The 14,881-nt window shown below is 40.5% G+C and overlaps 1 protein-coding gene across 1 annotated transcript in view; it reads left to right on the forward strand.

The window, feature by feature from the left end:
• Positions 1 to 14,881, forward strand: part of PAPOLG (poly(A) polymerase gamma) — a 43,633-nt gene that overhangs the window by 4,565 nt on the left and 24,187 nt on the right. Inside the window, exons 3-7 of the mRNA XM_025354801.1 lie at positions 1,511 to 1,577; positions 8,232 to 8,313; positions 8,545 to 8,654; positions 10,450 to 10,503; positions 11,527 to 11,638. Coding sequence (XP_025210586.1) covers positions 1,511 to 1,577; positions 8,232 to 8,313; positions 8,545 to 8,654; positions 10,450 to 10,503; positions 11,527 to 11,638 — 425 coding nt within the window. The remainder of the gene's footprint in view (positions 1 to 1,510; positions 1,578 to 8,231; positions 8,314 to 8,544; positions 8,655 to 10,449; positions 10,504 to 11,526; positions 11,639 to 14,881) is intronic.

Below are 14,881 nucleotides of genomic sequence, written 5' to 3' on the forward strand. Positions count from 1 at the left end.
CGTGAGTAATATTACACATGATAAGTGCTACTGAGAAAGAGGGGGTAGAGGTTTCAGGGAAAGCCTCATTGAAAAAGTCACATTTAAGGGAATATTTAAAGATGAAAGAGGGAGCTGTGTGTCTATCTGAAGGAAAAGTGTTCTAGGCAGAACTCTTGAAGTGGTGTATTTGAAGAGTACTTAGCAAGATACCCTGGGTATCAGCAGTGAGGAAGCAGGAAGATATAGGCTTGCAGAAAGCAAGGTGGGAAGGAGCTTAGAGGGCAAGAGCTCTTAGGACCTTGTAAGGTGTTGTCAAGGTTTGGTTTATTCTGAGTGAAGTGAGAAGCTATTAGAGTTTTGAGAAGAAGATTGACATGACTGGACTTAAAAAAGTTTGAACAGTCACTCTGGCTGCTGTATTAGAGTATTCTTAAGAGAAGTGCAAGGGCAGAGCAGAGAAACCAGTTATCTAGCAATTATAATAGCCCCAGGAGGAAATAATGCTGGCTAGAACCTGGAGGATGGTCATAGAGGTAATAAAAAGTAGAAATCTGGATATATTTTAAAGGTAGGGTTCTTAGAGTTTAATGACTGGAATGTGTGTGAGAGAGAGGTCAAGGATGATGGCCAAGATTTTTGGTCTCGGCACCTTGAAGGGGTAAGTTTGGACAGAAGTTCAGTTTTGCATGTTATCTTTGGGATGTCTTTTTTTTTTTTTGGTAGACAGAGTCTTGCTATGTCACCCAGGCTGAAGTGCAGTGGCATGATCTTGGCTCACTGCAAGCTCCGCCTCCCAGATTCACGCCATTCTGCTGCCTCAGCCTCCCCAGCAGCTGAGACTACAGGCGCATGCCGCCATGGCCAGCTAATTTTTTTTGTATTTTTAGTAGAGACGGGATTTCACCGTGTTAGCCAGGATAGTCTCGATCTCCTGACCTCGTGATGTGCCCACCTCAGCCTCCCAAAGTGCTGGGATTAAAGGCGTGAGCCACCGCACCTGGCCTCCTTTGGGATGTCTTAAACCCTGCTTTTCTCTTCTAAATGTGGATTCATTTATGCCATTGGTTATAAGTTTGTTTTAATAATACTAAACTTCTTTAATACTATTAGACAGAAATTAGCCAGTAATTAGTTTGCCCATTTTAATTAGTCAAAGACCTATTACTAGCAATTCTAGCTTCTATTACCACATTGAATTGAATTAATTCCATAGTAAAGCCAAGAAAGTTGACAATTCACTAGGCCTTTAGAGCCTCATTGAAGGCAATTTTATGGTTTTTATTAGGCTTTTTGAATTTTGAACATAGCTCAAAAACTAAAATATTGTAATCAGATTTATCACCTCTTTGACACTATTAAGGATCTAAGAATGCCAAAGAGATGGCCCTGTGTCAATAGATGTGATAGCATTATTGCATGTATGTTTTGGTTTTACCCTAACATCAACACAAAGGGTATTGCGTATATGGGTTTTTAAAAATACTGTTTGTTCATTTTAATCTGAAGCTTTTTTTTTTTTTTTTAATAGGCTAGTGGTTCTTGGTAAATTGAACAATTTAGTAAAAGAATGGATTTCTGATGTCAGTGAGAGTAAGGTAAGACTTTAAACTATGTGGAATTCTTGTTTTTATTATATCTTGGTCATTCATCCTGGCAATGAGATGCAGGTGTTGAGAAGTAGCTGAAATACATCAAAACTTGGCTCTCTGGTATACATAGGAATGAACTGGTCTAGACGGTTGAATTTCTAAGTAGATGAGGATTTACCCAGAAGTAGCCAATATATAGCTGTGAGTCCACATAATTGTCTTGTTTGACTCATATGTAGTAGGCCAAATATCAGATTTTACTTAAAAATCACATTTCAACTTTTTATAAAGTGTTAGATCTGGCAATGCTGGGCCTGCCTTTGTGCACAGCAGGAAGAGGCTTGAAGGGGATTGGGCTCCTATCTTCCATTGCCTCATGGCCCCCACCACTCCTTGTTTTCTTTGCAAGGTGATTAGTTGAGCAGTTACTATGTTTCTCATGTGGGATTCCCTTATTTGCCTACCTGCTTGGTTCCTAAGACATAGGAATTTGCAAACTAATTTATAACTACAGAACTCTTTTCCCCTCCTGTAGCTTAACTATTTTTCCCCTGAAATTGATTACATTTTCCTGCTTTGTGTAGTGCAGTCCTCCCTTGGTATCCTCCGGGGGATTGGTTCTGTGACCTCCAAAGATACTAAAATCTGTGGATGCTCAGGTTCCTTATATAAAATAATATAGTACATATTTGCATGTTACCCTTTCATATCCTTTTGCATACTTTCAATCATTTCTAGATTACTTAAAATATCTAATACAATGTTAATGCTATGTAAATAGTTGTCACTGTAATTTTTTTTTTTATTAGCATGTTTAATTTTTTTTTTTTTTTGAGACGGAATCTCACTCTTTCACCCAAGCTGGAGTACAGTGGCGCAATCTTGGCTCACTGCAACCTACTCCTCCCAGGTTCAAGTGATTCTCTTGCCTCAGCCTCCTGAGTAGCTGGGACTACAGGCGTGTACCACCACTCTGGACTAATTTTTGTATTTTTAATAGAGACGTGGTTTCATCATGTTGACCAGGCTGGTCTCGAACTCCTGATCTCAGGTGATCTGCCTGCTTCAACCTCCCACAGTGCTGCGATTACAGGTGTGAGCCACCGCGCTCAGCCTAAATTTTATTTATTATTATTATTTTTTTTGGAGACAGAGTCTGGCTCTGTCGCCCAGGCTGTAGTGCAGTGGCACGATCTCACCTCAGCCTCCCCAAGTGCTGGCGTTACAGGCGTGAGCCACCATGCCCGGCCATAAATTTTATTTTATTTTTTCTTATAGATAGAATCTCCCTCTGTCACCCAGGCTGCAGTACAGTGGCACAGTTATATAGCTCACTGCAGTCTCAAACTCCTGGGCTCAAGTGATCCTCCCACCTTAGCCTCGTGAGTAACTGTAGGAATGCACAATTGTGCTTGGCTTATTTTCTTCATTATTTTTTGTAGAGACAAGAGTCTCACTATATTACCCAGGCTGGTCTCAAACTCCTGGTTTCCAGCAGTCCTCTGACCTCAGCCTTCCAAAGTGCTGGAATTACAGGCATGAGCCACTGCGCCTTGCCTAAAATTTGCTTTATTTTTTATGGCTTTTTCCCCCCCAGTATTTTTTATCCATGCACGATTGGTTGAATCTGCAGATATGGAAGGCCAACTATATTTTGAATATAATTGTTTTTGTTTTTGTTTTTGTTTTGAGACATAATCTTGCTCTGTTGCCCTGGCTGGAGTGCAGTGGTGAGATCTCAGCTCACAGCAATCTCTACCTCCCAGGTTCAAGCGATTCTCCTGTCTTAGCCTCCCAAGTAGCTGGGATACTTCCCACTATACCCGGCTAATTTTTGTAGTTTTAGTAGAGACGGGGTTTCACTGTAATGGTCAGGCTGGTCTCGAACTCCTGACCTCAGGTGATCTATCCGTCTCAGCCTCCCAAAGTGCTGGGATTACAGGTGTGAGCCAGCACACCTGGCCTTGGTTTTGTTTTTGAGACATGGTCTGTCTCTGTTGCCCAGGCTGCAGTGCAGTGGCATAATCTTGGCTCACTGCAGCCTCTGCCCCTGGGTTCAAACAGTTCACTTGCCTCAGCCTCCCGAGTAGCTGGGATTACAGGTGCATGCCACCATGCCATCAGCTAATTTTTGTATTTTTAGTAGAGATGGGGTTTCACCATGTTGGCCAGGCTGGTCTCGAACTCCTGACCTCAAGTGATCCGTTCTCTTCGGCCTCCCAAAGTGATCCGCCTGCCTCAGCTTCCCACAGTGCTGGGATTACAGGCGTGAGCCACCGTGCCCAGCCTAAATTTCATTTATTATTATTATTTTTTTTGGAAGCAGAGTCTCGCTGTGTCGCCCAGGCTGTAGTGCAGTGGCACGATCTCACCTCAGCTCTTGACTTACAGGCAGGAGCCACCGTGCCCAGCCTCACAATTGAATTTTTATTGTTGTCTGAGAATCACCACTGTGAAGATTATTTTACTGGCTGTACCAGAATGAGAGAGAGAATGTTCAACTGGGTGATACCATTTGCCTCATCACTAGGTAGACAATACTGTTACATTTTAAGGTTTTTGATTTTCATAGTTTTCCCATCTTTGCCCTAACAGCAGTCAGTTGAAAGGTAACGTCTCACAGTTGTCAGTGTGTCTACCTGTAAAGTCCCTTTCTGTCCCTTAATCTGCACGGATTTAGAAATTAGGTAAACACCTGCAGAATTTTTTTTTTTTTTTTTTTTTTGGAGATGGGAGTCTCACTCCATCACCCAGGCTGGAATACAGTGGCGCAATCTCAGCTCACTGCAACCTCCGCCTCCCAGGCTCCAGCAGTCCTCCCACATAGTTGGGACCACAGGCATGCGCCACCATGCCTGGATAATTTTTGTATTTTTGTTAGAGACAGGGTTTTGCCATGTTGGCCAGGCTGATCTCAAACTCCTGAGTTCAAGCAATCCACCCGCCTTGGCCTCCCAAAGTGCTAGGATTATAAGCGTGAGCCACCACACCTGGTCTAGAATTTTTCTTTTACAGCTTTAAACAGTGGGCTCAGAATAAAGTTGAGTCTCCTAAAGACTATAGTCATTGAGTTTAACATGGTCTTTATGCTGTTTACTTTTGTTGCCAAAAGGCCGTCTGCCTCATTTCTGAACTCAACAGGGTTATCAATAGTTGAAGTTATTGAATGAGTCAAATTCTGAGCAGGTGAAATTCTAGTCACAAGTAATTAAAAAAAAAAAAATAAGTTAACATCTTCCATTGAGTAGATGAGGTCATTTTTCTATGTGAATTATAATTGTCTCTTTCGTGTGGGGGAATGCGGGAAGGATCTCTGTCTCCCAAGCCGTAGTGCAGTGGCATGCATAATCATGGCTCACTACAGCCTCAAACTCCTGGGCTCAAGCAATCCTCCCACCCAAGCCCCCCAAGTAGCAGAGACTACAGGTACACATCCTGATGCCCAGCTACTTTTTTTTTTTTTTGTAGAGATGGGGTCTTGCCATGTCGCCCAGGTTGGCCTCAAACTCTTGTACTCAAGTGATCCTCCTGCCTTGGCTTCCCAAAGTGTTGAGATTACAGGCGTGAGTCGCAACCATGCCCAACCTATAATTCTCTCTTCTTTTTCAAATTAAAAAAAAAAGTCATGAGGTCTCACTGTGTTGTCCAGGCTGATCTTGAACTCTTGAGCTCAAGTGAACCTTCCACCTCAGCCTCCCGCAGTGTTAGGATTGCAGGCAAGAGCCACCACTCACAGCCTATAATTCTCTTTATGTATGTTTTACTTTGGAAAGTAACTGAAGGATTTGGGTTCAATCAAAGATGATTTGAATCCATACACAATTGGGATATTTAAACTTTAAATAGTATAGAACTCCAGATCAAATAAGTTTAGTTAGATACTATGGCCATGGCAAACTGTGATTTAGTGTATCACTTTCTCATAAATCATCCAAGAATCAGACTTCTCAAAGTAGAAATGTGAACTAAAAGATTTTTTTAAGGTCCTGGCTTCTCTGTCCATTTCATTCATGTTAATTATGAATAAATTTATAGATTCCTGGGCATAGTGGTGCATGCCTGTAGTCCCAGCTACTCAGGAGGCTGAAGCAGGAAGATCTTGAGCCCAAGAGTTCAAGGCCAGCCTGGCAGCATAATGAGACTCTGTCTCTTTAAAATATCTGATTAATAAATTTACTGACTTCTTTTTAGCTATAAAATTATTTGTGATACTCTGAACGTTAATATTCATTACACAGAGGCGTTAAGCATAATATCCTATTATATAGATACTTTTATTCAAGGTGAAGTTAATCAGCACATACTATTCTTCAGAACTTGTACTGGGCATTGTGAGAAAATACAGAGAAGTAGTAGACAAAGTTCTTAACTTTGAGAAATTTAAATATTAAAGATTAAATATGATTTTACATACCAAAAAAGTCAGTAAATATAGCAAAAAAGAATTTAAGAATTTTAAGGGCAGAGAGCACAGAGGAAAAAAAAAAGCTTGTTAGGGAGTAAGGATAACCAGGGAAGGCTTCATGGAAGAGGTGGAACTTGAAGTGAACTTCCAAAAGTGGATGATACTGATAACCAGAAGCTGGACATTGTGGCTCATGCCCGTGATCTCAACACTTTGGGAGGCCGACACAGGGGGATTGCTTAAAAACAGGAACTTGAGACCAGCCTGGGCAACAAAGCAAGACCCCATCTTTACAAAAATTATTTAAAAATTATCCAGGCGCGGTGGTACATGCCTGTAGTCTCAGATACTCTGGAAGCCAAGGCAGGAGGAATATTTTGTGCCTCAGTAGTTTGAGGCTGAGGTGAGCTAAGATCACACTGCTGTGCTTACTTCAGCCTGGGCAACACAGTGAGACCCCATCTCCATCTGTTTTTTTTAAAAAAAAAACCAAAAAACAAAAGATGCCCAGAGAGGATGGGCAAGCACTTGAGGCAGGGACAATGGCAAATGCAGTGGAAAAGAGGCTGGATTCTGTAACCATGTTGGTTGGTTGGTTGGTTGGTTGGTTGGTTGGTAGTTGGAGCTTCAGAAAGGAAGATAAGAAGGCAAGAAGGATCCCTAGGAACATGTGGAGATTTTCAACAACAGGCCCAAGGATCCTTACCTCAGTAGTTAGAGAAGAAGGCATTGGCAACTTTTGAGTAGAACAGCTATATTTAATAGAGTAATTTAAGAACATCAGCCAGTGAATTTTATACAAGATAGTGAAAGAGAAAAGGAAGATTAATTAGAGGGTAGTTTAGGATGCCAATAAATAGCCTAGAATTAGGGGAGTATTCGTTGAATAGAAAGGAGGCCACAAAGTTGAGGGATATAAGCTAAGAATTGGTAAGCCAAGAAGAAGGAAAAGGTTTGGGCAGTGAGGAAAATGAGGAACAAAAATAGAGAACTCAGAAGCAATATCTGTTAGCATTGGAATAATTTTTTTTGCTTGCTTGAGGCTGGATATTGAAGTGGATCAGGATACTTGAGTGAATATCTGATGGGCTTTTGGAATTGGCTCTGAAGAGAGGCGAAAATTAGCTTTTTTTCTTTTCTTTTTTTTTTTTTTTGAGGTAGGATTTCACTCTTGCTGAGGCTCAACCTCCTGGGCTCAAGCAGTCCTCCCATCACAACCTCCCGAGTAGCTGGACTAGAGGCACACACCACCATGCCCAGCTAATTTTTTATTTTTTGTAGAGATGGAGTCTCATTGTGTTGCCCAGGCTGGTCTTGAACTGGACACAAGTGGTCCTCTTGCCTCAGTCTCCCAAAGTGCTGGGATTGCAGACATGACCATGCCCAGCCAAAAGGTAGCATTTTAATTACGTTATAATCCAAGAAATGTTAATTAAGCTTGTTGGAATAGCTCTCATAAGGAGATCATGTCAGGAATGACCCCGTTCTTACAGAAAGGTTATAGAGCTAGAATCAAGAAATTAAACATACCTGTCACAAAAACTAAAGGGGATATGGATTGGCCAAGAGTATTATGTTTTAGAGAGCTGAAAGCACGTTAGTTTGGTGAGAGTTCCTTGGTGACTACCAAAAGAGTGATGAAGCAAAAGACAGGCAATTGGAGGGGACATGTATGGTCAAGTGATTAAAAAGAAAAGCTTTTCTTCAGATAGAGATGTATGCATGTGTAGTGGGGGTGAATTTGTTTTGTCTTCCCTCTGGTAATACCCTTACTACTTCAAATCACAGTCAGAGGATCTGTGAAGTACTTTTACAAGTCTAATCTTGACAAAGTTGACAAGTCTGATCATTTGCTCAATAAAGGCCAGTAGACATTATGGTGATTTTTTTTTTTTTTAATTTTTGAGGTGGAGTTTCGCTCTTGTTCCCCAGGCTGGAGTACAATGGCACCATCTCAGCTCACTGCAACCTCCACTTCCCAGGTTCAAGTGATTCTCCTGCCTCAGCCTACCAAGTAGCTAGGATTACAGGCGCCCACCACCAGGCCCAGCTAACTTTTGTATTTCTAGTAGAGAAGGGGTTTTGCCATGTTGGCCAGGCTGGTCTCAAACTCCTGACCTCAGGTGATCTGCTGGCCTCAACCTCCCAAAGTGCTGGGATTACAGGTGTGAGCCACCACGCGCAGCCAACGTTGAGGTGACTTTTATGCTAAATAATTTGAATAATTGAATATCTTCTACTTAATTTTATTTTAGAACCTCCCACCTTCTGTTGTGGCTACTGTTGGTGGTAAAATTTTCACATTTGGATCCTATAGGCTTGGAGTACACACCAAAGGTAACTGCTTTTCTGTGTTCTAGTGCTAAGAACATTCAATGACAAACTCTTGTTCATAATTAGAAAATACAGGAGAACAAAGTTCCCATTATTTCACTACTTACAGCTAATCATTGTTAACATTTTCTTGTACCTAGCTTCCATACTTTCTTCTGTGCATATGTTTGAGTGTACTTTAACAAAAAATATAACACATAATATATTCTTCTTAAGAACTACTTTAATTTACAGGAGCTGACATTGATGCACTTTGTGTAGCTCCAAGACACGTGGAGAGATCTGATTTTTTTCAGTCTTTTTTTGAAAAATTGAAACATCAAGATGGCATTAGAAACTTAAGAGTAAGTATCCTCTGGCATTTAATATTTTGAATTTAGAGTAGTAACAAATATCTATAAAAGCTAGGGCTTAAGACTATTGAAATACCTCCTAAGTTACTATTAGGAGATATTTAATAAGAGTAACTTTAATACGTGATGATTAAATGATGATTAAGAACATGGGCCTTAGAGTTATACAGACTTGGGTTGGCATCTAGAATCTACTACATAATAGCTCCTAGATCTTGGTCAGGTAACCTAATCCTCTGAGCCTGTTTCCCAATCTGTAAAATGGAGATGTGGTAATAACTTTTTTATAAGGTTTTTGAGTATTGATGAGATATTTACATAAACCATTTACTGTAATAGCCAATAATGATTGATACATATCAAATGATGAGTGCTATTATGTATAAAGTTCAGTTAGTAACTCTTTATATGTGTATATCTAGCCATTCATTCAGCAAATAAAATTTCAGCACCAGTAATTTGTTAGATGCTGTCATTAGTCTTACAGATACAGTAGTAAACCTGACATTGTTTATTGAAGAGGGGGTTATGTGAACTAAATAAACAAAACAGTGTTAATGCATTCTGAAGTACTAGAATAAGGTGAAGGTCAAAGAATCTGTGATATTTGGGGAGTCTGGGAATGTTTTTAGACAAGGAAGTTAAGAATTTATTAGGTTGGGGAGTTAAGGAAGACTCAGAAAACCATTATTTCTACTAATCTCAACTGTATTAATTAAATTTTTAATATATAAATCATGAGCTCTCATTATTTTAAAATTTCTAACCCTAGTAGCCTTTCTAAATAATCAGTTTTCAGTTTAGACTCAAGAAATTATAAGTACCCAGATAATAGCAGCTTTTTGTTTTTTTGTTTGTTTGTTTTTTAATTTTACTTTAAGTTCTAAGATACATATGCAGAACGTGCAGGTTTGTTACATAGGTATACTTGTGCCACGGTGGTTTGCTGTACCCATCAACCTGTCATCTAGGTTTTTTTTTTTTTTTTGAGACTGAGTCTGGCTCTGTCGCCCAGGCTGGAGTGCGGTGGCCGGATCTCAGCTCACTGCAAGCTCCGCCTCCCGGGTTCACGCCATTCTCCTGCCTCAGCCTCCCAAGTAGCTGGGACCACAGGCGCCCGCCACTTCGCCCGGCTAGTTTTTTTGTATTTTTTCGTAGAGACGGGGTTTCACCGTGTTAGCCAGGATGGTCTCGATCTTCTGACCTCGTGATCCGCCCGTCTCGGCCTCCCAAAGTGCTGGGATTACAGGCTTGAGCCACCGCGCCCGGCCCTGTCATCTAGGTTTTAAGCCCTGCATGCATTAGGTATTTGTCCTAATGTTCTCCCTCCCCTTGTTCCCCACCCCCGGACAGGCCCCAGTGTGTGACGTTCCTCTCCCTATGTCCATGTGTTCTTATTGTTCAACTCTCACTTATGAGTGAGAACATGCAGTGTTTGGTTTTCTGTTCCTATGTTTGCTGAGAATGATGGCTTCCAGTTTCATCCATGTCCCTACAAAGGACATGAACTCATTCTTTTTTATGGCTGCAGACGATAGCAGTTTTGCTTTCCAGTTCTGAGGAATATTTTTAGAGGGATAATAAATCAGATACCATTATAAGCATTTTGTGTTTCTTACATAATACAGGTCACAAAGTAGAAATACGTGAAATGTAAGACCAAAAGCATTTTCACTTTGTTGAGTTAAAATACAAATTGGGAGCAAAGATATTCACATTATTGGTAGTTAGGAAGGATAAAGAAGGGATTACACCTATATGTTATAATTGTTTTCCTTTTTTGTAGGCTGTAGAAGATGCCTTTGTACCTGTTATAAAATTTGAATTTGATGGTATTGAAGTAAGTGTTTAATATTTTTGTGACTTTACAATTGAACTGTTTAACTCGTAAGTTTGTTTTCTGAAAACAGGCTTAACATAAGTGCATATTTTTAAAAATCAAATCTCTTTTTTTTTTTTTTTTTTTTTAAATAAAGAGATGGGGTCTAACTCTGTGGCCCAGGCTGGAGTATAGTGACGCAATCATAACTCACTGCACCTTTGAGCACCTGAGTTCAAGTGATCCTTCCACCTCAGCCTCCTGAGTGGCTGGGATTCCAGGCACACACCACCACACCTGGCTTAATTTTTTGTATTTTTAGTAGAAATGGGGTTTCACCATGTTAGCCAGGATGGTCTCAATCTCCTGACCTCGTGATCCACCCACCTCAGCCTCCCAAAATGGTAGGATTACAGGTGTGAGCCACTGGGCCCAGCCCATATTTTTAATTTCTAAGAATACTATTTTATTCTTTAAATGTGCCTTTTTATTTATGTCTGTATTTATTTACAGCCTCCTGACCTTATTTCCTAGATACAACATTTTTACCTGCTTTCTTAGGTCTACTGGGTCTGTTACCACTTGTCCATCTGCTTTCCAGCTTTCATAGCTTTTGCTGTTGTCACTTTCTGTTCTTTGTCCTAGTGAATTTTGCATTTAAAGTAAAAATAATACTAAACAAAAAAACTAAATTAAATTTTCCTGGTATTTTAGTGAGGTTTCAAGAGGGAGCGAATGTAAATGTGTGTTGGATCTTCTATCTTTATCTAGAAATTTGCTCATAAGGCTTTGATTTTTTTTTTTTTTAATGCTTGGCATATATGCTAAAATTTAAATGCTTTCATTAATTCGAAAGTTTAATTACCTTAACAAAACTTTACAGTTATTTTCCCATGTGAGATTGCCTATGTAGGCCTATTGAAGCTTTGGTAGAACTTCCCAAACTAATAATCAGAGGTTTTCACATTTTTATGGTGGGATGGGAGAGGATGGATTGAAAGGAGAAAATGTAATTTTTTTCTCTTTTTTCGCATCTTTCCAAAGATTGATCTAGTCTTTGCAAGACTGGCAATACAAACCATATCAGATAATTTAGATCTAAGAGACGACTCTCGCCTGAGAAGCCTTGATATAAGGTGTATTCGCAGCTTAAATGGTAAGCTTCTAAAAAGAAATCTCAGATACCTGCTTCAAAACAATTAGATACATTTTTGCAGAATTGACTAATAATTCAATTTTGGAGATTGGACTCAGTTTAAAATGTAATTTTGTTTATACAGATAATGTGACCACATTTAAGAATCCCAAAAACCACGAATTTATTTGAAAGACTGTGTATATATAGAGTAGTGGTTCTCAAACTTACTGGTCTCAAGACTTCTTTACACTCTTAAGATTTATGGAGGACCCCAAAAAACTTTTGTTTATGTGGGTTATATCTTTCAATATTTACCATGTTAGAAATAAAAACTGAGAAATTTAAAAAATACTTAGTCATTTATAAATAATAAACCCATTTTAAATTAATATAAACTTGTGTGTGAAGAATGACTTTTTTTTTTTTTTTTGCATTTTGCAAATCTCTTTAATATTTGACCTGATAGAAGACAGCTAGATTCTTACTTGTGTCTACAGTCAATTGTAATATTTTGTTTTGGTTAACATATAAGAAGAAAATCTGGCTGGGCGTGGTGGCTCTCGCCTATAATACCAGCACTTTGGGAGGCCAAGGTGAATGGATTACTTGAGCCCGGGAGTTCCAGACCAGCTGGGATAACATGTTGAAACCCCATCCCTATAAAAAATACAAAAAATTTAGTTGGATGTAGTGGCACTCGCCTGTAGTTCCAGCTACTCAGGAGGCTGAGGTGGGAGGATCACCTGAGCTCAGGAGGTGGAGGCTGCAGTGAGCCGTGATTACACCACTGCACTCTAGCCTAGGTGACAGAGCGAGACCCTGTCTAGAAAAAAAAAAAAAAAGAGGCCGGGTGCGGTGGCTTATGCGTCTAATGCCAGCACTTTGGGAGGCCGAGGCAGGCGGATCACCTGAGGTCAGGAGTTTGAGACCAGCCTGTACAACATGGCAAACCCCGTTTCTATTAAAAATAAAAAATTAGCCAAGCGAGGTGGTGCTTGCCTGCAATCCCAGCTACTTGGGAGACGGAGGCAGGAATATCGCTTGAACCCAGACGGCAGAGGTTACAGTGAGCTAAGATCTTGCCACCACACTCCAGCCAGGGTGACAGAGCGAGTCTCCATCTCAAAAAAGAAAGAAAAAAATCTGTCCTCTTAATTGGAAAAGGGGCCGGGCGCGGTGGCTCACGCCTGTAATCCCTGCACTTTGGGAGGCCGAGGCGGGCGGATCACGAGGTCAGCAGATCGAGACCATCCTGGCTAACACGGTGAAACCCCGTCTCTACTAAAACACAAAAAATTAGCCGGGCGCGGTGGCGGGCGCCTGTAGTCCCAGCTACTTGGGAGGCTGAGGCAGGAGAATGGCGCGGACCCGGGAGGCGGAGCTTGCAGTGAGCCGAGATCACGCCACTGCACTCCAGCCTGGGCGACAGAGTGAAGACTCCGCCTCAAAAAAAAAAAAAAATTAATTGGAAAAGGGAGGAGTGTTTTCATAGCCTTTTCAGATAATTATAGATGTTCTTCTTGACCAGTGACTTTTTTTTCTTTTTAACAGTTTTATTGAGGTATAATTACATACCGTTAAATTTATCCTTTTCAGGTGTGCACCTCACTGGTCTTTTTTTTTTTCTTTCGTTTTTTTTTTTTTTGGAGACGGAGTCTCACACTGTTGCCCAGGCTGAAGTGCGATGGCGCGATCTCAGCTCACTGCAACCTCCGCCTCCTGGGTTCAAGCGATTCTCCTGCCTCAGCCTCCTGAGTAGCTGAGATTACAGCCATGTGCCACCACGCCCGGCTGATTTTTTTGTATTTTTATTAGAGACAGGGTTTCTCCATGTAGGTCACACTGGCCTCTGACTCTTGATATCAGGTGATCCGCCCACCTCGGCCTCCCAAAGTGCTGGAATTACAGATGTGAACCACCTCACCTGGCCTTCACTGGTCTTTAGTACACTACAATCCAATGTTAGAATATTTTATCACTCTCGAAAGATGCTTTATACACATTTGCAGTCATTTCCCCTTCCAGTCCCCAGTCCCAGGCAACCACTAATGTGCTTGCTTTCTTTGTAGATTTGCCTCTTAAAGACATTTCATATAAAAAGAATCCTATGTGGTCTTTTGCATAAGGGTTCTTTCATTTGGCATGTTTGTGAGGTTCATCCATATTCTGTTCTGTTGCTGAATAAAAATGATAGTTTCTTAAAGGTTAGAGTATGGAGTCTAAAATCATATCAGACTTTTTGTATTCTGTTACATAACAATCCACTCATCTGTCTTGTTCTTTGAGTGTCCCTTTATTCATGCATGATTCTGTACTATCATGCCTTGGTCATTTGGAAAATATTGGGTCACAAAGTTACTTGGATCTTCCAAATGTTAATACACATTTCACTATAAAATGTGAAAAAAAAAACTAGCATTCATTAATATCACCACCAGTCTCAACAGAAAAGTATGGAAAGGTGTCAAGTTCATAGTAACAGATAAAAGTTGTCTAAAATTCATGTTTGACTTGAAAGGTTAAATTTTATTGTTGGCAACAAATTTTGTCATTTTACTTGAACGGGGGGGGGTTCCTTTTGTTCTTTTTAAAAGAAATACCTCACTGAATAACTATAGTTCATCTGCCAGTTACTTTTTCAGGTAAAACTGGTGTTCCTTGAAAAAAGCAGGTGGTTCAGCTTACAACTCACACAGTCTCACGTGTTCTTTCCCCACCTTTATTTTTAACTGCAAATGTTTGGTAGTGAAGATTTTTTTTTCTGCTAGTACAGTTTGTTGCCCCATCTTGATTGACTGCAAAGGTACCTGCAGTTTTATCCACCGTTTCTTTTGCACCATCAGTGCAAATGTTAACACGGTGAAAAAAGCAAAGAAAGCCTTAGTATTATTATAAAAAAAGTTTGACCTCACAGATTCCTAGGGGTACCCAGACCATACTTTGAGAACCATTGTTTTTTGTTTTTTTGTTTTTTTTTTGAGACGGAGTCTCACTCTGTTGCCAAGGCTGGAGTGCAGTGGCGCAATCTCGGCTCACTACAACCACCGCCTCCTGGGTTCAAGCGATTCTCCTGCCTCAGCCCTTTGAGTAGCTGGGATTATAGATGTCCACCACCACACCCAGCTAATTTTTGTATGTTTCACCATTTTGGTGAAACATACAGGGTTTCACCATTTTGGCCAGACTGGTGTCGAGCTCCTGACCTCAGGTGATCCACCCACCTCGGCCTCCCAAAGGGCTGGGATTGAGAACCACTGTTTT

Source organism: Theropithecus gelada, chromosome 13 (genome assembly GCF_003255815.1).
Source record: "Theropithecus gelada isolate Dixy chromosome 13, Tgel_1.0, whole genome shotgun sequence".
Lineage (NCBI taxonomy): Eukaryota > Metazoa > Chordata > Mammalia > Primates > Cercopithecidae > Theropithecus > Theropithecus gelada.